Source organism: Stegostoma tigrinum, chromosome 30, assembly GCF_030684315.1.
Source record: "Stegostoma tigrinum isolate sSteTig4 chromosome 30, sSteTig4.hap1, whole genome shotgun sequence".
Lineage (NCBI taxonomy): Eukaryota > Metazoa > Chordata > Chondrichthyes > Orectolobiformes > Stegostomatidae > Stegostoma > Stegostoma tigrinum.
The window spans coordinates 2792535-2815543 of NC_081383.1; the positions used below are offsets into that span (position 1 = coordinate 2792535).

At 50.0% G+C, this 23009-nt stretch overlaps 2 protein-coding genes across 2 annotated transcripts in view; both read left to right on the top strand.

The window, feature by feature from the left end:
- Positions 1-68: 68 nt before the first annotated feature.
- Positions 69-15495, top strand: babam1 (BRISC and BRCA1 A complex member 1). Its single transcript, XM_048559917.1, has 8 exons — positions 69-656; positions 2844-2902; positions 4797-4917; positions 5225-5303; positions 7972-7996; positions 9543-9672; positions 13322-13408; positions 14056-15495. The coding sequence occupies exons 1-8, from the start codon at positions 84-86 to the stop codon at positions 14254-14256; spliced, it is 1275 nt and encodes a 424-aa protein (XP_048415874.1). The 5' UTR covers positions 69-83; the 3' UTR covers positions 14257-15495.
- Positions 15496-18352: 2857 nt separating this feature from the next.
- Positions 18353-23009, top strand: part of dda1 (DET1 and DDB1 associated 1) — a 41321-nt gene continuing 36664 nt past the window's right edge. Inside the window, exon 1 of the mRNA XM_048559819.2 lies at positions 18353-18415. Coding sequence (XP_048415776.1) covers positions 18413-18415 — 3 coding nt within the window. The 5' untranslated portion in view covers positions 18353-18412. The remainder of the gene's footprint in view (positions 18416-23009) is intronic.

Consider the following 23009-nt stretch of genomic DNA (forward strand, 5'->3'; position numbering starts at 1 on the left):
GCGATAGGAACTACAACCCCCAGAGGGTTCTGCGCGTCCGACACCACCCATCCCCTGTTTCCGGTTTGTAGATCGTCGCGAAGATGGCGGCGGCCGCTGAGGACGGGAGGGAGGCTCCTGCCGGCTCTGAACCCGAGCCCGAGGCTTCAAGGCCGATGGAGCATCGTCCCAGTACCCGCTCCAACCCCGAGGGCGCGGAGGACAGGCAGGATCCTCCTGGGCAAGGGGCACAGGCCGGCGGCAGCAGGGAAGGCGATGGGGAGGCCGGGACTGAGAGCCCGGGGACAGGGGGAAGGACCAGGAGCAGCCGCAGGAGGCCCCAGGAGCAGGAGGCCCAGGGTCACAGCCTGCCCCCGTTCCAACCCCAACCCCAAAATCAATCCCAATACCAAGGCCAGCCCCAAACCCAAGCCCAGTCACTGCCCCAGTCCCAATCTCAAACCCAATTCCTGTCCAAGACCCAGACCTTGACCCAGTCTCAAAGCCAACCCCAATTTCAAAACCAGTCCACGACCCCAGGGCAGCCGTCGTTCTTGCCCCAATCCCAGAGTCAACCTCAGTTTCAGTCTCCGCTCCAGCTACCGACACAGTTCCAGAGCCAGACTCTGTCTGAGATTCACATCAGGACTCCAAAGGTTAACTGCCCAGAGAAAGTGGTGAGTTCGTTGTGGTTATATTTCAGGGCCTCATTGATTCACCAAAAGGAACAGAATATGTAAATGTTTAGGAGGTTAAAAATCATTAACAATGACCCAATGTCCTGTGAAATGCGGTGATTGCTGATCTGAGATTCTTCAGAGAGTACGGAGGAAGTTGAACCATCAGAAATGTGTATTGTAGCACTTTAAAATGTTACCTTATTTATCTGAAATGGCATTGATTGAGAGGCGAGATTTGCAATATTTTGAATGATTTGTGATGTGGAGGTGCTGGTGTGGCATTAGGGCGATGAACGGGTTGTGCTCCTAAAGCTTGTGATTTTAAATAAAACCTGTTGGACTATAACCTGGTATCGTGTGACTTTGACTGGAATTTAGGCTGGAATGTAGAAGAGAATTGAACTGAATGGACTGTTCTGTTTAAATTCACATGTCCTAGTTGTGTGTAAGAAGAGTAATCCAAAAGTACTAACTGCTTCTTTATAGGAGAATTGAAAGAAATAGATCACCTGGGAGAAAGGCAAGAGTAACTGACAATCAGTAGGGTGCAGAAAACAACTGGCGGCTGTGTATTGGATCCTGATTGGAATTGTTGAGCCAAACCTTTTCTTCCTAACTCAGTTCTCGAGATGGAATCACTAACTAACAGTACCCGGACCATGACTTGCAACATAATCTAACGTTCTTGTGTTTTTCTGTTTGGAGAAAACAAGTTGAGCTGTGTGAGAGCTGAAAAATAGGAGAAGTCATAAACCATGCAGCTGTGTTATGCTTGTTCCTCCATTCAATAAGATCATAACTGATTTACCTCAATTCTCCCTTCCCATGTTATCCCACATCCCCAATTCTTATCTTCCTCAAAAATTATCCAATGCTGTGTTTAAGATGCTCAACAACAGAGAATCCACAGCTCTAAATGGATGAGGGACTTCCAAAAATTTGTAAGCTGAGAGGGAAGAAATTTCTCTTCTTGGTGTTAATTTGTTTGAACTCTTATTCTGTGACTGTGACCACTCGTTCTGGAATCTCCATTCAGAGGGAAGCATCCTCTCAGTCTCCACCCTGTGAAGATGTTAAAAAATTGTTGTCAGGTTGTGGTATAATGGTCGAGTTGTTTTACTGAACAATTCAAGAGCAATTAGGGATGGGCAATAAATGCTGGCCTTGCCGAGAACACCACATCCCATTAAAGAATAAAGCAAACAGTAGTGGCAAAAGTGAAACACAGAGTGTGCTGAAAATTTGGAATAAAAGCAAAAAATGCTGGAAACACTTAACAGGTCAGGCAGCATTGTGTGGACAGAAAAATGCAGTGATGCCTCAGGTCAATGAACATTAATGAACACATCTGATGAAAGTTCATGGAACTTAGAACAGATTTAAAACAGAGATGAGGAGGGATTATTTCTTGCAAAGGATCACGAATTCATTTCCCCCAGAGTGTTGTTGATGCTGGGACACTGAATAAATTTAAGGAAGAGATAGACAGATATTTAATCAGTGACGGCTTGAAGACAGCTATAGAGAGTGGGCAGGAAAATGGAGTTGATGCTGAGATGAGATCAGCCATGGTTGTGTTGAATGGCCGCCTACTGCTCCTAGTTCTTATATTCTGGAATGTTAATTCTGTTTTACTCTCTTTAAGTATATTTTGAACACTATTTTCTTAATTTCAAGGAATATAAATATATATTATGTGTAGTATACAGGAAGGATGTTCACAATGTTGGGGGAGTTCAGAGCTGAAAGTCATAGAATAAGGATAATGGGCTGACTTCAGAATTTTCTTCATCCAGAGAGTAGTGAACATTAGAATTGTCTATCACAGAATGTAGTTGATGCCAAAACATTGTGTTTTTGAGATAGAGGTAGATATAGATCTTGTAGCTAAAGGGGTCAAGGGATACTGGGAGAGGATGGGATTAGAGTAATGAGTTCAGTGATCAGCCATCATCATGTTGAATGGCAGAGCCAGCTCAAGGGGTTGAATGGCCAACTCCTGCTCCTATTGTCTGTTATGTTTAGTCTCTTCCGTCATCTGTGAACAAGGTTCAGGGATTACTAGGTGGGCTACTTGTTTGGATTGCTCTGGTTGAACTGTGTGTGTCAGTTATTTGCTTATTGCACGGAAAGGCATTGCAGAGAGAGAGAGATACCTCAGGTTCTCTTCCATTCTATTTACAGATCATCTGTTTGGACCTTTCAGAAGAGATGTCACTGCAGAAGCTGGATTCGATGAATGGGTGAGTCTGCTTGTTGTGAATATTTGAAACCAACTAGTGGACAAGCTGGAAAACATGAAGTTGAGGGATGACCTCCTAGAATTCTTTAAAATTACAAAATTTTTTTGATGAGTATATTATGGAGGACATAACTGAAGCTCATAAATATAAGATACTATAGATATATGAGTTATTTCTTAGAGAGCAGTGAGAATGTGGAACTACTGCCATAGAGAACAGTCGAGGTGACAATATTTGAAGGGGAAACTGAGAAAAGAATAGAAAGATATGATAGATTTGTACAGGAGGAAGTTAATGTAGAGTATAATAACAGCATGTCCTTGTACTGAGAATCATATAATTATTATTGTGGAGATACGATTTGGGAGTTAATGTTTATTATTTGATCATTTCTTCCCAAGTGAATTGGGAATCAAGAATTGACATCAGGTTGCAGAGGTTATACAACATGGAGACAGGCTATTTGGCTCAACCAGTTTGTGCTGGTGTTCACGCTCCATTTGAGCCTCCTGTTATCTTTCATCATCATAACCCTCTATTCCCTTCTCTCGCATAGGTTTGTCTAGCTTCCCCTTAAATGTATCTTTGTTATTCAGTTCTTGAAACAGCAAGACCCACTTTGTTGGCACTGTTTGGACAAGCTTGATGATATGTTTGTGTCCATTGATTTCTGAGCAAGGCTGTAGGGTTTGATCATCATCTAATCAGTAGGGATTTAGGTTCTATAACAGTTAGATTGGACTGTGGGGTAAGTGTGCTGCCAGAGAGGAAGGTAGTTCCAGTGGTGTTTGACTTCAGAACTGGCTGAAAGAGAGGAGCTATAGTTAGAATTTAATGTGGAACTGCTGTTCTATGCTGTATCTGACCTTAAGCCTCTGGATGTAAGATTTTATTCTTGAGGCCCCAACATGACAGATAACCGTCATCAGCCAATTTGTGCCATGCCCTGTCATAGCAAGAAAAATGCACTGAGTTCACCCAGGTTATAGACCCTGGAAACAACCTGGCTGCTCTACACCTCGCTATCTCAGATTCTCCAGCATCTGCAGTTCCTACTGACTCTGTAATGCTGAACATTTGTGTGCTAAAACTAGCTGCAGCTGTTCTAGTGCAACTACAACATTGTCTTCTGACAAAGTTTTTTGTTTAAAAATGCCAGGTTTACTGTCTCCAAGAAGCAAGACAAACACAATCCAACAAATTACTGCCCCGTCTCACCCATCGGCAAAGCAGCAGTAACTAATAACCTTCTTACCAACGCTTCAAGAAATTCTAGTCATATTGAAATAGGAATCAGTGCAAGCTCTCTGCTAGCTGGGGTCGTGCCGAGAAAATGATTGTGGTTGTTGGAGGCCACTCATCTCGGCCCCGATGCATCTCTGCTTGAGTGGTGTTCTGTTGAGATGCCCAGAGATTGAGGTAGATTCACCAATTTTCAGCTGCTTCATCAATGAACTTGCCATGCCTCCATCAAAAAAAATCAGACGCGGGGATGTTGCCTGATGACTGCAGTGTCCAGCACCACACTCAATCTCCCAGATACTGAAGCAATGTACTACCTACAGCAAGACCCTGACCACACTGAGGCTCAGGCTGATAAGCGACAGACAGACGCTGATTCAGTAGTAATTTTCAAAACTGCACTGGATAGACACTTGAAAGGGAAAAATGAGGAGAGAGAGGGGCATCTGGAACTAAATGGGTGGGTCTTCAAAGAACTGACGCTGTTACGATGGACAGAATGGCCTCCTGATGTTGAAACATCCCACAATACTGTTTGTTAGGTTTATTGTGCCATTGGCATAGCAGGGTAATCAGACTGGGGAGGAATTATTGGATTGACTGTGATTAAACATTGGTGCATTGGATTTGATTTCATTTTTTGTCTATTCAGTTCAAAAACAAATGCGTTAAACATTGCCCAGAAAATGATCGAAATGTTTGTCCGGACAAAGCACAAGATCGACAAACGTCATGAGTTTGCTCTCGTGGTGGTTAATGATGAGGTGACCTGGGTAAGAACAATGTACTACTGTAAAATAAGGGAGGGATCAGAGGGAGCTTGCACAATAGGCTGTGTACAAATCCAGAATGTAATCACCATGATAAGACCAACGTTTAAATTCACCTTACTGTTCAGAGCGTGATTTTCTCTGTCTGTCTGTCCCTCTTTAAGTATGTTGCTAAGCTCAGGCCATTGGAAAGCTCTACAGCTTTTTACAGAAATGGCTCACGATCGTGTTACAATGAAGTATCTATGTAGTACACATTAGAGATGTACAGTATTTTCTTCCTTACTTAACTTTCTCCCTCATTTTTTAGTTGTCTGGATTTACCTCAGACCCCCGGGAGGTATGTAGCTGCCTGTATGACCTGGACACGAATATCTGTGAATCCTTCAGTATCCTTTTGTCTCCGATCCCAAAAACCTGGGATGGAGTAAAATACTGTAACAGGTGCAGACTGCAGACTATTTAAATCAAACTCTACCCAATTATATATCCATTCGATGCTTAGCCTGGAGACCACACTGCTTTCAAAATCCCCTGCTTCAGGATGCTATTTGAGTTATTGTTGTCAGGAACTTGCTAAAGCGCAAACAGATAGCAAAGTTTCATATTGGGAAAATAATCTCTGTTAGCATCAGTAGAATTTCCATCCTCCTGAACCTGGCTTCAGTCTGAAGAAAGCACTTGCGATTTTTGCTTGGTGACACGTCTATCACTGCGTAACACTGGGGTACGTTACCGGTGGGGACAGATCTGTCACTGCATAACACTGGGGTACAGTGCTGACAGGGACAGGTCTGTCACTGTATAACACTGGGGTACAGTACCGGTGGGGACAGGCCTATCCCTGTAGAACACTGGGGTACAGCACTGGGGGGAACAGATCTATCACTGTATAACCCTGGGGTAAGGTACCGGTGCGGACAGGTCTGTCACTGCATAACACTGGGGTACAGTGCTGACAGGGACAGGTCTGTCACTGTATAACACTGGGGTACAGTGCTGGTGGGGACAGGTCTGTCCCTGTGTAACACTGGCGTACAGTACTGGAGGGGACAGGCCTGTACCTGAGTAACACTGGCGTACAGTACTGGAGGGGACAGGCCTGTCCCTGTGTAACACTGGCGTACAGTACTGGAGGGGACAGGCCTGTCCCTGTGTAACACTGGTGTACAGTGCTGATGGGGACAGGTCTGACTGTATAACACTGGCGTACAGTGCTGGAGGGGATAGGCCTGTCCCTGTGTAACACTGGCGTACAGTGCTGGTGGGGACAGGTCTGTCGCTGTATAACACTGGGGTACAGCACTGGGGGGGAACAGGTCTCGCACTGTATAACACTGGGGTACAGTGCTGATGGGGACAGGTCTGTCTCTGTATAACACTGGGGTACAGTACCGGTGGGGACAGGTCTGTCACTGTATAACACTGGGGTACAGTGCTGACAGGGACAGGTCTGTCACTGTATAACACTGGGGTATAGTGCTGATGGGGACACACCTGTCCCTGTGTAACACTGGGGTACAGTGCTGGAGGGGACACGCCTGTCCCTGTGTAACACTGGGGTACAGTGCTGGAGGGGACACGCCTGTCCCTGTGTAACACTGGGGTACAGTGCTGGAGGGGACACGCCTGTCCCTGTGTAACACTGGTGTACAGTACTGATGGGGACAGGTCTGTCTGTATAACACTGGCATACAGTGCTGGAGGGGATAGGCCTGTCCCTGTGTAACACTGGCGTACAGTACTGGAGGGGACAGGCCTGTCCCTGTGTAACACTGGCATACAGTACTGGAGGGGACAGGCCTGTCCCTGTGTAACACTGGTGTACAGTGCTGATGGGGACAGGTCTGTCCCTGTATAACACTGGGGTACAGTACTGGGGGTGGGGGACAGGTCTGTCGCTGTATAACACTGGGGTACAGCACTGGGGGGAACAGGTCTCGCACTGTATAACACTGGGGTACAGTGCTGATGGGGACAGGTCTGTCTCTGTATAACACTGGCGTACAGTGCTGATGGGGACAGGTCTGTCTCTGTATAACACTGGGGTACAGTACCAGTGGGGACAGGTCTGTCACTGTATACCACTGGCGTACAGTGCTGGTGGGGACAGGTCTGTCACTGTATAACACTGGGGTACAGTGCTGGTGGGGACAGGTCTGTCCCTGTATAACACTGGGGTACAGTACTGGGGGTGGGGGACAGGTCTGTCGCTGTATAACACTGGGGTACAGCACTGGGGGGAACAGGTCTCGCACTGTATAAAACTGGGGTACAGTGCTGATGGGGACAGGTCTGTCTCTGTATAACACTGGCGTACAGTACTGATGGGGACAGGTCTGTCTCTGTATAACACTGGGGTACAGTACCGGTGGGGACAGGTCTGTCACTGTATAACACTGGGGTACAGTGCTGACAGGGACAGGTCTGTCACTGTATAACACTGGGGTATAGAGCTGATGGGGACACACCCGTCCCTGTGTAACACTGGGGTACAGTGCTGGAGGGGACACGCCTGTCCCTGTGTAACACTGGGGTACAGTGCTGGAGGGGACACGCCTGTCCCTGTGTAACACTGGTGTACAGTACTGATGGGGACAGGTCTGTCTGTATAACACTGGCATACAGTGCTGGAGGGGATAGGCCTGTCCCTGTGTAACACTGGTGTACAGTACTGATGGGGACACGCCTGTCCCTGTGTAACACTGGCATACAGTGCTGGAGGGGATAGGCCTGTCCCTGTGTAACACTGGCGTACAGTGCTGGTGGGGACAGGCCTGTCCCTGTGTAACACTGGCGTACAGTACCGGTGGGGGACAGGTCTGTCACTGTATAACACTGGGATACAGTACCGGTGGGGACAGGTCTGTCACTGTGTAACACTGGGGTACAGTACTGGGGGGGACAGGTCTGTCTCTGTATAACACTGGGGTACCGTACTGGTGGGGACAGGTCTGTCATTGTAAAATGTGGATGATGAACCTTTTGGACTCAATGGACTGTTTCTGTTCTGTTGATATGTAATTGTTTGTTATTTTCCTTAAACTCTATTTTCAGATCTGGATGGACTATTTAAACTAATGTGAGTACTAATGATTGTTACATGAAGTTTAGCTCCATGTGGAATTGTTAGTCGGTTTTGACTGGATGGTTGAGAGGAGATCCCTGTACTGGTTTCAGTTTCCACTGATCATTTGGTGGTGTTCTGTCAATCTCAGTTTTTAAAAAGATAAACATTAAGCTAACTTCACGGCTCACTGATCAACATGGAATTCAGTCTGGTTCAAGCTGCTTTCAGGATAGCATGCTCCCAGCTGCAATCTGTGACAGGTGCAGGTGTTTTTCTGCAGACACCATATGAGAAACAGGCTTGCGTTTCTGTCGCATCATTTAGAACTTCAGAATGACCAAACCCAATGAAATCCAGTGATCGTTGTAATGGAAGTGAAACAACAGCAAGTTGTGGAGTGCAAGTGCTTAGAAACAGGAGTATAATAGATAGAGTAACGATGGCTTTGTGGCAATGTTATTGAGCTAGTAATCTAGGACGGGCCCTCGGGATATACATTCAAGTCCCACTGACAGATGGTGAAATTTAAACTCACTTAATACATCTAGTTTTAATAAGTGTAAAGCTCATTTAGCAATGTTGGCCATGAAACTACCACTAATCATTGTAACAACCTGCCTAATTCACTAATACCCTTACCTGTGTGTGTACACGGCCAAGCAAACCCATGAGTTTGAAGGTAATTAGGGATGTGCAACAAATGCTGCTGAAGTGTTACTGGACCCGAAATGTTAACTCTGTTTTACCTGCACAGATACTGCCAGACCTGCTAAAGTTCCCCAGTAATTTCTGCTTTTGTTTCAGATTTCTGGCATTCACAGTTGTTGGTTTTATCCTTTACATCATTCTATTTATTATTCGCTCGTGGGATGTGGTCGTTGCTGGCTGGGCCAGCATTTATTACCCATCTGTAAATGCCCTGGAAAAGGTGTTGGTGAGCTGGTGTCTTGAGCTGTTGCAGTCCATTTGATGTAGGTCCACCCACAATGACATTAGGGAAGGAGTGTTAGTTGGGACATTTGTTTAGTTGCTCGTCTAAAAGACAACACTTCTGACAGTGCAGCACTCCCCTGGTACTGATTTTGCCCTCAAATCTCTGGATTTGAAACCATACCATCTGTCTTTGGAAACCGGAGTGTACTACCCACTGAGCAATGGCAGAATATGTAAGATGTATGAGGAGAGTTGTAGAAGCAGGTTGCCAGTGCTAGCAAAGCCTGATGGAGAATGTACAGTGCATCAGATGCAATAGAGTGATGTTTCAGTGATGGTTTCCTGCCTTTGCATTGAATCATGGACACTTGAGCCACATATAGATTGAGAGGTCTACCTGATATTTGACATTTGTTGTGTGGGAGTTGGAGTAGGAATCACAGCCAAACAGCTTAATTTCCCAATGCTCACCCAATTTCAGGAAGAGGCCATGAGATCACTGGTGGTGCTTTGACACTCTTGTTCTGCTATCTCCATTCTGGCTCACTCCCTCACAAGTTGTTTATCTATCTCCTTTGAGTGTATTGCTTTGATCAGATTTTTTCTCAAAAAACTAATACTGCAGACAGCAGAAGATTGAGTTGCCAGTAACGGAAAATATTCAGACTATCCCACCACCGTACATAGTACGAATGATCCTGGTCTACATTCGAACACCCTGCCATCCACAGTCTATTTCCATCGAGCGGATCAACGTGAGTAGCATAGCAGTTTTCTGTTTCTGTTTGAACCTTGTCTTGTTCATCTGTTCCCCACCCTAGTCACGGCCGAAATTTAGCTGAGTAACATTGGGACTTCTGTGACTTCCTTGGTGACTAATCTTCCTAAAAGAGTTTAGAGGAGGAAAAATAGTTATCTAGAGAATGATCACATGACTTTGTGGGATCTGGCTGTATGCAGAGCTATGGTTGTCACCTTTCCGTACCTCATAAGCTGTGAAGTGCTTCGGGATTTCCTTGGTTAGGGACTTCACTCGGAGGATGGTGAATCAGGAATTCTGTACCCCAGACTGCAAAAGGCTCCATCCCTAAGATTGAGGTCACTAGGTTCTTGGAAATAGGGTAGGAAAGTCAGTTACAGAAACAAAGGGATTTTGTATTAAACACAGCAGTCATTAAGAGCTTAACAAGACTGTGTTAAAAAGTCTAAGCACTAGGCTTTATTCTTTAAGTTAGACAAGTCCATGAGGGAACAGGGAATAGTGTAACAGAGTCATATAGCATGAAAACAGACCCTTCAATTCAATTAGTCCTGCCAACTAAATTTACCAAACTAATCCCAGTTGTCTGCATTTGGCCCATATCCCCGTAAACCTTTCCTATTCATGCACCTGTCCAAATATCATTTAAATGCTACTGTATCTGCATCTACCATGTCCTCTGGCAGTTTATTCCACACACAAACCACCCTCTATGTGAAGAGGTTGCCTCTCAGTCCATTCAAATCTTTCTGCTGTCACCTTAAAACAATGTCCTCTAGTTTTGAACTCCCCAACCCAATGCAAAAGACCTTTGTTTTCACGCTATTCATGCCGCTCATGATTTTATAAACCTCTATCAGGTCACACCTCAGTCTCCTATGCTTCAGTGTAAAAAGATTCAACCTATCTTTATAACTTAAACCTTCCATTCCCAACAAAAACCTGATAAATCTTTTCTGCATCCTCTCCAATTTAATAATATTCTTCCAGTAACAGAGTGACTAGAATTGTTTACAGTGTTCCAGAAGAGGCCTCACCAACGACCTGTATAACCTCAACGTAACGTCTCAACTCCTATGGTCGAAGGTCTGAGCAATGAACACCAGAAAACAAATTTCCAAGAATTATGAAACTGAACCCCTAGGTCTCTCTATTCTACAACATTCCCCAGGGTATCATTAATTGTATGAACCCTGTCTTTGTTTGTTTTACCAAAATACAATACCTCATATTTATCCAAATTAAATTCCACCTGCCGCTCCTCAGCCTATTGACGCAATTGATCAAGATCTCTTTGTTATCTCGGATAACTTTCTTCACTGCCCAGTATGCCACCAAATTATGATGATGCATTGAGATGAGGAAAGATGGAAGGAGGTTTGAGAGAAGCATAAACACCACAATGGACTGCTGGGGTCGAATGGCCTATTTCTGTGCCATGATGTAATTCCATGTTGCCTTTTATAACCATGTTTCAAAAACCTTGCAAGATCCTAAATCTCCAATATCGATAAGAACAGGACCCAATTCAGTCCCTTTAGTTTGCACTGCCATTCGGTTAGATTATTGCTAATTTGTAGTTCACCCCCATTTCTTCTCCTTTGTTCCATATGTCTCAATATTCATCTCCAACAGCATTCTGGTAAATTGTTGCTCCTTTCTTGTTAGTTTCATATTCCTTTTCCTTTTACATTGGTATTGGAACCTTTGCCTTTGCTGCTATATATTTGTCAATGATCCCCATCTTGGTATGCAGAGGGCAGTTCCAAAGTTTGTGGGCAATACAGAACCTGAGAGAATTCGAAACTCTGAGGATGGCAGTGTAGAACTTTAGAAAGACATTGGCCGCTTGGTAGAGAAGGCAGATAGATGGCAGTGTGGGAAAGTGTGAGGTTGTACACTTCAGTGTAAGGAGCATTGACAGACACTACAGAGTGCCCCTGAATTACAAATGCACTTACAAATGTGAACCTACACATTGTTTTAAAGTTTAAAGACATATGAGCATTTCCCGTACTTATGAATGGCTGCTTTCCATTATTCTGCATTGAGCTCACTTGTGAACAAATTGATTTGCAAATGAACTCCAGAATGTTTTCTAAAAGGTGTGCAAGAGCAGAGAGATCTGTGTGAATATATAGTTAACTTAAAGGGGCTGAGGGTGGTACAGAAAGTTGTTAACAAAACTTACAGTATCCCAGGCTTCATACATAGGCAAAGTTAGAAGTCGCTTGACATCAGGTTATAGCCCAACAGGGTTTATTTGAAATCACAAGCTTTTCCAAGCGCTGCTCGTTCGTTACGTAGGTCGGGATATAAAGCACAACAGCCAGGAAGTTATGAAGAATTTATACAGGACACAGGTTAGACCGCAACTGGAGTATTGTGTACCGTTCTGGTCACACATTGTGCACAGGATGTAAATGTATTGGAAAATGTGCAGAAGTGGCTTAAGAAAATGCTCCCAGGGATGAGCAACTTTAGTAATGAGGGAGGATTCGAGAAGTTGGAATTGTTCTCTTCTAGAAGAGAATGTTAAGACGAAATTTGAATGACATTTTCAAAATCACCTGAAGCATAGATAGAGAAAAACTGTTCCCACGCCAAAACAGATTGAATCCAGAAGGCACAGTTTTAAAGCAATTTGCAAAAGAAGCAAATGTGAGATAAGAAAAACCTTTTTCAAATTTTAGAGTTCATGTTTAAGGATGAGATTGCGGAGTATCTGGAAGTATGTGGTAAAATAGGGTGGAGTCAGCATGGCTTCATCAAAGGGACAAATCTGTTAGAATTCTTTGAGGGGTTAATGACCAAGTTAGACAAAGGAGAACCAGTGGACATGATCTATTTGGATTCCCAGAAGTCCTTTGGCAAGGTGCCGCACAGGTGGCTGCTAAATCAGATAAGAGCTGATGGTGTTGGGGCCAAGGTACTGGCATGGATAGAGGATTGGCTGACAGGCAGAAGGCAGAGTGTGGGGATAAAGGGGTCTTTTCCAAGGTGGCAGCCAGTGCCTACTGGAGTTCTGCAGGAGTCAGTGTTGCGACAACTATTCATGTTATACATTAAGGATTTGAGCGAAGGAACTGAGGGCATTGTTACTATGTTTGCAGATGACACAAAGTTAGGTGGAGGGACAGGTTGTGTTAAAGAAGTGGGGAGGCTGCAGGAGGACTTGAGCAGTCTAGGAGACTGGGCAAAGAAGTGGCAGAAGGAATGCAATGTAGGAAAATATGACATTATGCACTTTGTTAAGAATAAAGGGGTTGACTATTTTCTAAATGGAGAAAGCCTTCAGAAATGTGCAGAGTGAGAGTTCTAGTTCAGGATTCTGTTCAGGTCATCACGTCGGTTCAGTTGGCAATTACGAAGGAAAATGTAATGTTATTATTGATTTGGAGAGGTCTAGAATACAAGAGCAAGGATGTGCTGCTGAAGCTGAATCCTGCTCCTCTGATGCTGCTTGGCCTGCTGTGTTCATCCAGCTCTACACCTTGTTATCTCTGGCTCAAATGAGTGACGATTTTAGTTTCTGCTGTAAAGAAAAACATTTGTGTTAGGAGCCAGACTGTTAGTCAGTATAACTCACCCACTTTACTCAATGTGTGGTATAATCTTTGTGTTTTCTTCATTTCTTTGCTCAGAAAATTCTGCAATCTCCTTACTTCTTCTTTGACACTATTTACATTCACAACGGCACTGAGGAAATGGATGAAGACTCTAGCTGCAAGGTGGAGTGTGCTTTGTTATTTTGAGTACACTGGCTCACATGTTCCTTTTATTTTCCTTCTGTGCTCATTCTGTTTCTGTTGTTTTTAACCAAGTTGGCGCATGTGTTCTCCTCAGGGATGAACGCTAATGCAGCACCTCATAGCGTCAGGAAGTCCCACATTCCTCACCAACAAAGAAACACTTATAAAATGTAGTCACAATTGGAGAAAAATGCACCAGCCATGTTGCAGCCAGCAACATTTCTCAAACTGAGCATGGCTAAACCACCTGTGAGTCTCGCTTTGCTATTTTTAGCTAAGGAATAGACATAAGCCATAAACACCGAGAGAGCTGTTTTGCACTTGTGCTGGTCCCATGCGACCTCTTCCATCCACCTGGGAGAGCAGGCGGAGCTGCAGTTTCCTCTGTCCCCCCACTCGACAGTGCACCTTGGTACTACACTGGGAAGTGTCAGCCCAAGCCCATCTTTAAAGTTGGGAGAACCTTAAAACTTTGACCTGCTTATTACCATTGTTACGATGCTGAGAATATAGATTGTAGCAGGGAATATAAATCCAGACAGTGCAATTACTATTATCCCTTAATTTTATTTTATTGGAGATTCTAGAATGCATGTTTAATTGTTAAATTTTCTTTTGTTGTACAGGAAGTTTGTTTGTTTTTCAATAACTTGGACACAAAGGGCACCAGCTACAAGTACGATGTGTCACTGACCGGACAGGCTGTGGAGTTGCACAACTGCATGGCCAAGTTACTCGCACACCCACTGCAGAGGCCAGTCCAAACACACGCAGTTTATAGCCTGCTTGAAGACGAGGAAGGAGTAGAAGTAGAAGCAACTGTTTGACAGGGAACATGACGAGGGAAGTGAATTCAGATTCTCTCTCTGACTGTACATTAGGGAAGTTTCTACGTGGGTCAGGGTAATCACACTGTCTTGGTTACGGTTGATGTGCATGTGTTTTACTCCAGAACGACCTAGATAGTTAATAAATCTAGGGATTCCTTTAGTTGAAACACCAATAATGCACATTCAGCTTTATCGTGAAGCCGTTTTGCCCCTCCTGTTCCAAGTGGAATTTTCTGTTTTTTGTGGGTTGAATTCAGCCTATAATAACTGGTGATACTTTTCTATGAAACTGGAGATCAGCACAGTTGAAACAGTGCTGCTACTGAGCATTGTTGATAAATTGACAGCGAAACACAACAGGATGGATTTTCACAAATTGGTACACTTCAACACCAAAGATAATCTGGCCTATTCCCGTGACTAATGCAGTCACCCCACCCTGGCTGTGTGCAGGGCCATGCAGTAATGGACCTGAATCCACAATGCTCTTGAAGAAGAGCAATGGAATGCAGACCAGTCTCCAGTCCAATGTTTATCCATCAACCAGCATCAATTTAAAAAAAATATATATTCTGTCCCCAGTGATTTTGCCAATGGGATGTTGTTGTGCTGAAGGTTGCTGCCACGTTTCTGCACATGAAAACAGTGACCGTGCTTGAATGGCTCTAAAAGTGCTTTTATGTAGGTGCCTGACCCTGTAACTCCAGCGAAATCTGGCTTTGGCTAGATGTGTCATTTGCTGCCACCTTGGGTACTCATGTATTGAGGGGTTTTCCTTGCTGTCACATTGAGGTTGAGCTGTCGCATGAAGAGGATCCTCACTTCCCCGTAGACTGCAGATTGCATTGGAAAGTTTTGCCTTCAGGATCTTCTCCAGAGACTTGACCTCATAACTTCACCCCTGAAGGAACGCTGTATCTGGTTAGGATATGATGTTTGGCCAGGATCTTGACTGAAATAGGCAGTCAGTTTTAAAGATTTGATGGGACTATTGGGCAAAGAACATGGGGGCATCTGACATCCAGCTCACTCCTAAAACATGCAAACCAGGCGATGATTCATTCTGATATGTTTGTGACGTTACGGTGCATCATGGCTGCTGGGTTGACGAATTCATTAGACAGAGTTTTCAAGTGGTTTAAAACGCAAGAGCACTGTAAATAAATTGTATTGAAGGAAAACAATCATTACTAATTTCTGTTTGCTTTCAACAAGGAAATAAAGCTACTGAAAGTGTCTTCTGTATCTTCACTGTTACACAGATGTTTAAAAGAAACAGGCTGTCCATCTCCATGTCATTTGACTGTCCTCCTTCATCTAGTCCTTTCTATTGTGTGTTTATTTCACTTTCCAGCACTTCAACCTGTCTTGCTGGTTGCTTTTGTATAAGACCAGAAACACTTTGAATTGGTGGAGGAGCTAGAACTGAAGGGCTTTTCTTATTTAGAGTTGGGATGGGTATTGCTTGTGAAGTCATTGTTTCTTGCCCATCTCTAATTGTCCTTGAACTGGGTGGCTTATTCAGGCCATACCAGAGGGAAGTTAACAGTGAACAGTGAGTGTCTGGTGTTACGTATAAGTAGAATGGAGGAACATAGCAGATTTCCTTTCCTGAAGCACATATCACCAATGGACCTGTGCAATAATCGATGATATGGCTGCCATTCCTCAATTTCATGTTCCAGACCTACATAATTGTAGACCTAATTAATGCAGCACCAGCTGCAACGGTGGTATTTGAATCCATGATCTCGATAAGCCTGGGCCTCTGATTAGTCAGTCAGTACCATTACCATTTTGTCACTGTCTCCCCACCAGAGGTGATATTATGTTGGCAGAAATTGCATCAAGTATGACAAGGCTGTGGTGCTCTTTATCGAGTGAACAGTTGATTGAGAATGTTGTACTTTCATTTTAGTGGTGAGAATTGTATCTAGTGTTAAGGTGAGACTGAGCCATTCAGGAGAGTGACGCTGGAGCGATTTTTAATATTGAAACTAGGAAGAAAGATCACAAGATAATACAAAAGGGGATGGGCTGTTCTGTGGGAGCCTAAAAATTCCATCACACTGCAAGAGTTGATTGCTTCTTAAGTGCAAACATGTGAAACAGGAGCAGGGGTACCCTGAGCTTGCCCTGCCATTCGATACCATCTTGGCTTATCTGATTGTTTTGAATTCCACATTCCCATCTAGATTCAATAACTTTTGGATACCCCAGTTAACCAGAATCTATTCACCTGTCTTCAAAGTATTCAATGACCCTGCCTCCATCACCCTCTGAAACAGTTCCAAAATCTCTGTTTGGAATAATTCAAAGATTACCACTAATTCAGCTGGGAATGTGGTCCATACATTGGTATTCATTTCTGGCTGTCATGTATGTGTCTTCTATTAGTTTTGGACTCTGTTATTTCCAATTCAAAATAAGTTTGAAGACATACTTTGGGTATTGGGGGGGTTGGTCTGCGATGCAGCATGACACCAACAGTGTGGGTTTGATTCCTGCATCAGCTAAAGTTACCATGAAGTATTCTTCTCAACCTCTCCCCTCGCCTGAGGCATGGTGACCCTCAGGAGATTAAACCAACACCAGTGTCTCTCTCTGTCCTAGGAAAGCAGCCAAATGATCTGGTAAGACTATGGTGACTTCACCCTTTGGTGCAGTATTGACTTTGACTTTGGTTTAGTCGTGGTACTCTCATCGATGGATCATAGGCTTGAAAATGTAATCTGTGCTGCACTATTAGAAATGCTTATTTTTTCTGATGAGCATTAAACATGTTTGCTACCTTGTGAATGTTACATATTTCAGCCGCTTTCAAGCAGAACAGGGGATTGCTTCTGTTATCCTGGCCATGTTAAGTGTTTGTCGAACATCAGACCAAATGTGGTTTACCTTGTCAGTAGGAGATAGCTGTGTGAAAATTGGCTGCTACATTATTATATATCGTAGAAAATAAAGTGAGAGCAGTTGTTACATATCACTTATTAGACCAGGTCACGAATGGCTGTAGTGGTTTGGGCACATGGCTTTGAAAAGATCTATTACCCTACTGAGTACAGGACAGATTCATCAGAATGTTACCATGTTTCAAGGGTTAGTTTAGAAGAACCAATGACATAAATGAAGTTTGTATTTTGAAAACAAAAATCAGGTGTGGACTAATTTGATTGAATTCTTTAAACTTTTGAATAAGTCAATACATAGAAACTTTCTGGGTCAAAGGAATGCAGCTTTAAAATCGGGGTCAGGCGGTTGGAAAAGACGAACTGCGGAAACTGGAAATCTGAAACAACAGCAGAAACTGCTGGAGAAATTCAGCAGGTCCGGCAACATCTGTGGGGAGAAAGGAGAATTAACATTTCAGGTCCAGTGACCCATCTACTGAAACGTTGACTGTTTTTTCTCCACTAATGTGTGTGGCACAGTTGTGGCATGTTCAAGAGTGAAACACATTGGTTCATCTATATGCGAATTTCACCATCATTTTATTACACGACAGAGCAGATGTTTTGGGGAAGATGTCTCTTCCACTTGCTTCAGTGTTCTGGCAATGGCTGATCATTTTAATTGCTCCTCCTCCTTGACCCACAGCAGATCTGTGGGAGATTAATGAGTGGGACCCCTAGATTAATGCTGGGGGAGTTAGAACTGTAAAAAGAAAAGCGACTTCAGAAGATGGTTAAAAATGGAACAGAGAACAATAAGAAACTGCAGAGCTGTATGAGTTTCACAACTGGGAATGGGGTCAATGTTGTCTTAAGGTTTGCAGTAGAGCCTGGATTGAGCGGGGAGGGGGGGGGAGATAAACGTAGTGTCTGCTGGGAGTTGTTGTTTCTGTTGCAGTTCGGATTCAGGATTGGGGGTTGCCACTGCCAACCGAGACTACAAAACCCAGAATGCATAGTGCCTGCCCAATGGCGCGCCTGGACCGTGTCACGTGCCTCGCCAGAAATGCCGTCAAACCGGCGCAACTGAACTTGACGGCAGAAGGATGGATTTGATTGACGTCCGCCCTGTCCAATAGCAGTGCGCGTTCTGGACGCTGTTTGCCAGCAGACCAATAGACATCGGCAAAGGAGTGGGCGGGCCTGGCGTTGCAGGTGCAGCAGGTTTGTGTGAGGCGCAGAGTGATGCGGAGCTTGGGAAGATGGTGAGTGAGAGCGGCCTGACCGCGTCTCAGGACAGCGCCCGGCCCGTATGGAGTCAGAGCCTCAGATAGAGCGCTGGCGAACCATGCTGTGGGCACAGGAGAGCAATCCCGAACCGGGGGGGTGGCGAGGGGAAAGACGGAAGGGGTGGGAGGGAAGGGAGGGGAGAGGGGTGTCTGGTGGGGGGGGGGTGGGGAGGGGAGAGGAGAGGAGAGGGGTGACTGGTGGGGGGGGGGTGGGGAGGGGAGAGGAGAGGGGTGACTGGTGGGGGGTGGGGTGGGGAGGGGAGAGGAGAGGGGTGACTGGTGGGGGGGTGGGGTGGGGAGGGGAGAGGAGAGGGGTGACTGGTGGGGGGGTGGGGTGGGGAGGGGAGAGGAGAGGGGTGACTGGTGGGGGGGTGGGGTGGGGAGGGGAGAGGAGAGGGGTGACTGGTGGGGGGGTGGGGTGGGGAGGGGAGAGGAGAGGGGTGACTGGTGGGGGGGTGGGGTGGGGAGGGGAGAGGAGAGGGGTGACTGGTGGGGGGGTGGGGTGGGGAGGGGAGAGGAGAGGGGTGACTGGTGGGGGGGTGGGGTGGGGAGGGGAGAGGAGAGGGGTGACTGGTGGGGGGGTGGGGTGGGGAGGGGGGAGGGGAGGGGTGACTGGTGGGGGGGTGGGGTGGGGAGGGGGGAGGGGAGGGGTGACTGGTGGGGGGGTGGGGTGGGGAGGGGAGAGGAGAGGGGTGACTGGTGGGGGGGTGGGGTGGGGAGGGGAGAGGAGAGGGGTGACTGGTGGGGGGGTGGGGAGGGGAGAGGAGAGGGGTGACTGGTGGGGGGGGTGGGGAGGGGAGAGGAGAGGGGTGACTGGTGGGGGGGTGGGGTGGGGAGGGGAGAGGAGAGGGGTGACTGGTGGGGGGGTGGGGTGGGGAGGGGAGAGGAGAGGGGTGACTGGTGGGGGGGTGGGGAGGGGAGAGGAGAGGGGTGACTGGTGGGGGGGTGGGGAGGGGAGAGGAGAGGGGTGACTGGTGGGGGGGTGGGGAGGGGAGAGGAGAGGGGTGACTGGTGGGGGGGTGGGGAGGGGAGAGGAGAGGGGTGACTGGTGGGGGGGTGGGGAGGGGAGAGGAGAGGGGTGACTGGTGGGGTGGGGAGGGGAGAGGAGAGGGGTGACTGGTGGGGGGTGGGGAGGGGAGAGGAGAGGGGTGACGGGTGGGGAGGGGAGAGGAGAGGGGTGACTGGTGGGGGGGTGGGGTGGGGAGGGGAGAGGAGAGGGGTGACTGGTGGGGGGGGTGGGGTGGGGAGGGGAGAGGAGAGGGGTGACTGGTGGGGAGGGGAGAGGAGAGGGGTGACTGGTGGGGGGGGTGGGGTGGGGAGGGGAGAGGAGAGGGGTGACTGGTGGGGGGGGTGGGGTGGGGAGGGGAGAGGAGAGGGGTGACTGGTGGGGGGGTGGGGAGGGGAGAGGAGAGGGGTGACGGGTGGGGGGGGTGGGGAGGGGAGAGGGGTGACTGGTGGGGTGGGGAGGGGAGAGGAGAGGGGTGACTGGTGGGGTGGGGAGGGGAGAGGAGAGGGGTGACTGGTGGGGTGGGGAGGGGAGAGGAGAGGGGTGACTGGTGGGGTGGGGAGGGGAGAGGAGAGGGGTGACTGGTGGGGTGGGGAGGGGAGAGGAGAGGGGTGACTGGTGGGGTGGGGAGGGGAGAGGAGAGGGGTGACTGGTGGGGTGGGGATGGGGAGGGGAGAGGAGAGGGGTGACTGGTGGGGGGGGGGGTGGGGAGGGGAGAGGAGAGGGGTGACTGGTGGGGTGGGGGGGGTGGGGAGGGGAGAGGAGAGGGGTGACTGGTGGGGGGGGGGTGGGGAGGGGAGAGGAGAGGGGTGACTGGTGGGGTGGGGAGGGGAGAGGAGAGGGGTGACTGGTGGGGTGGGGAGGGGAGAGGAGAGGGGTGACTGGTGGGGTGGGGAGGGGAGAGGAGAGGGGTGACTGGTGGGGTGGGGAGGGGAGAGGAGAGGGGTGACTGGTGGGGGGGGGGTGGGGAGGGGAGAGGAGAGGGGTGACTGGTGGGGGGGGGGTGGGGAGGGGAGAGGAGAGGGGTGACTGGTGGGGTGGGGGGGGGTGGGGAGGGGAGAGGAGAGGGGTGACTGGTGGGGGGGGGGTGGGGAGGGGAGAGGAGAGGGGTGACTGGTGGGGTGGGGGGGGGGTGGGGAGGGGAGAGGAGAGGGGTGACTGGTGGGGGGGGGGGTGGGGAGGGGAGAGGAGAGGGGTGACTGGTGGGGGGTGGGGTGGGGAGGGGAGAGGAGAGGGGTGACTGGTGGGGTGGGGGGTGGGGTGGGGAGGGGAGAGGAGAGGGGTGACTGGTGGGGTGGGGGGTGGGGTGGGGAGGGGAGAGGAGAGGGGTGACTGGTGGGGGGTGGGGTGGGGAGGGGAGAGGAGAGGGGTGACTGGTGGGGTGGGGGGGGGGTGGGGAGGGGAGAGGAGAGGGGAGAGGAGAGGGGTGACTGGTGGGGGGTGGGGGTGGGGAGGGGAGAGGAGAGGGGTGACTGGTGGGGGGTGGGGTGGGGAGGGGAGAGGAGAGGGGTGACTGGTGGGGGGTGGGGTGGGGAGGGGAGAGGAGAGGGGTGACTGGTGGGGTGGGGGGGGTGGGGAGGGGAGAGGAGAGGGTGACTGGTGGGGTGTGGGGGTGGGGAGGGGAGAGGAGAGGGTGAGGAGAGGGGTGACTGGTGGGGGGTGGGGGTGGGGAGGGGAGAGGAGAGGGGTGACTGGTGGGGGGTGGGGGTGGGGAGGGGAGAGGAGAGGGGTGACTGGTGGGGGGTGGGGGGAGGGAGAGGAGAGGGGTGACTGGGTGGGGGGTGGGGTGGGGAGGGGAGAGGAGAGGGGTGACTGGTGGGGGGGGGGGTGGGGAGGGGAGAGGAGAGGGGTGACTGGTGGGGGGGGGGGTGGGAGGGGAGAGGAGAGGGGTGACTGGTGGGGGGTGGGGTGGGAGGGGAGGGAGAGAGAGGGTGACTGGTGGGGTGGGGGGGGGGTGGGGAGGGGAGAGGAGAGGGGTGACTGGTGGGGTGGGGGGGGGGGTGGGGAGGGAGAGGAGAGGGGTGACTGGTGGGGTGGGGGGGGGTGGGGAGGGGAGAGGAGAGGGGTGACTGGTGGGGTGGGGTGGTGGGGAGGGGAGAGGAGAGGGGTGACTGGTGGGGGGTGGGGTGGGGAGGGAGAGGAGAGGGGTGACTGGTGGGGTGGGGGGGGGTGGGGGGTGGGGAGGGGAGAGGAGAGGGGTGACTGGTGGGGGGTGGGGGTGGGAGGGAGAGGAGAGGGGTGACTGGTGGGGGGTGGGGTGGGAGGGGAGAGGAGAGGGGTGACTGGTGGGGGGTGGGGTGGGGAGGGGAGAGGAGAGGGGTGACTGGTGGGGGGGTGGGGTGGGGAGGGGAGAGGAGAGGGGTGACTGGTGGGGGGGGGTGGGGAGGGGAGAGGAGAGGGGTGACTGGTGGGGGGTGGGGTGGGGAGGGGAGAGGAGAGGGGTGACTGGTGGGGTGGGGGGGGGTGGGGAGGGGAGAGGAGAGGGGTGACTGGTGGGGGGGGGGGTGGGGAGGGGAGAGGAGAGGGGTGACTGGTGGGGGGTGGGGGTGGGGAGGGGAGAGGAGAGGGGTGACTGGTGGGGGGGGGGGTGGGGAGGGGAGAGGAGAGGGGTGACTGGTGGGGGGGGGAGGTGGGGAGGGAGAGGAGAGGGGTGACTGGTGGGGGGAGGTGGGGGGGGGAGAGGAGAGGGGTGACTGGTGGGGGGGGGAGGTGGAGGGGTGGAGAGGAGAGGGGTGACTGGTGGGGGGGGGGGGGAGAGGAGAGGGGGTGACTGGTGGGGGGGGGGTGGGGGAGGGGAGAGGAGAGGGGTGACTGGTGGGGGGGGAGAGGAGAGGGTGACTGGTGGGGGGGGGGAGAGGAGAGGGGTGACTGGTGGGGGGGGGAGGTGGGGCGGGGAGAGGAGAGGGGTGACTGGTGGGGGGGGGAGGTGGGGGAGGGAGAGGAGAGGGGTGACTGGTGGGGGGGGGTGGGGAGGGAGAGGAGAGGGTGACTGGTGGGGGGAGGGGAGAGGAGAGGGGTGACTGGTGGGGGGGGAGGTGGGGAGGGGAGAGGAGAGGGGTGACTGGTGGGGGGGGGGTGGGGAGGGGAGAGGAGAGGGGTGACTGGTGGGGGGGGGAGGTGGGGGAGGGGAGAGGAGAGGGGTGACTGGTGGGGGGGGGGGGGGAGGGAGAGAGAGGGGTGACTGGTGGGGGGGGGGAGGTGGGGAGGGGAGAGGAGAGGGGTGACTGGTGGGGGGGGGGGAGGGGTGGGGAGGGGAGAGGAGAGGGGTGACTGGTGGGGGGGGGAGGTGGGGAGGGGAGAGGAGAGGGGTGACTGGTGGGGGGGGGAGGTGGGGAGGGGAGAGGAGAGGGGTGACTGGTGGGGGGGGGAGGTGGGGAGGGGAGAGGAGAGGGGTGACTGGTGGGGGGGGGAGGTGGGGAGGGGAGAGGAGAGGGGTGACTGGTGGGGGGGGGGAGGTGGGGAGGGAGAGGAGAGGGGTGACTGGTGGGGGGGGGAGGTGGGGGGGAGAGGGAGAGGGTGACTGTGGGGGGGGGTGGGGGGGGAGAGGAGGAGGGGGTGACTGGT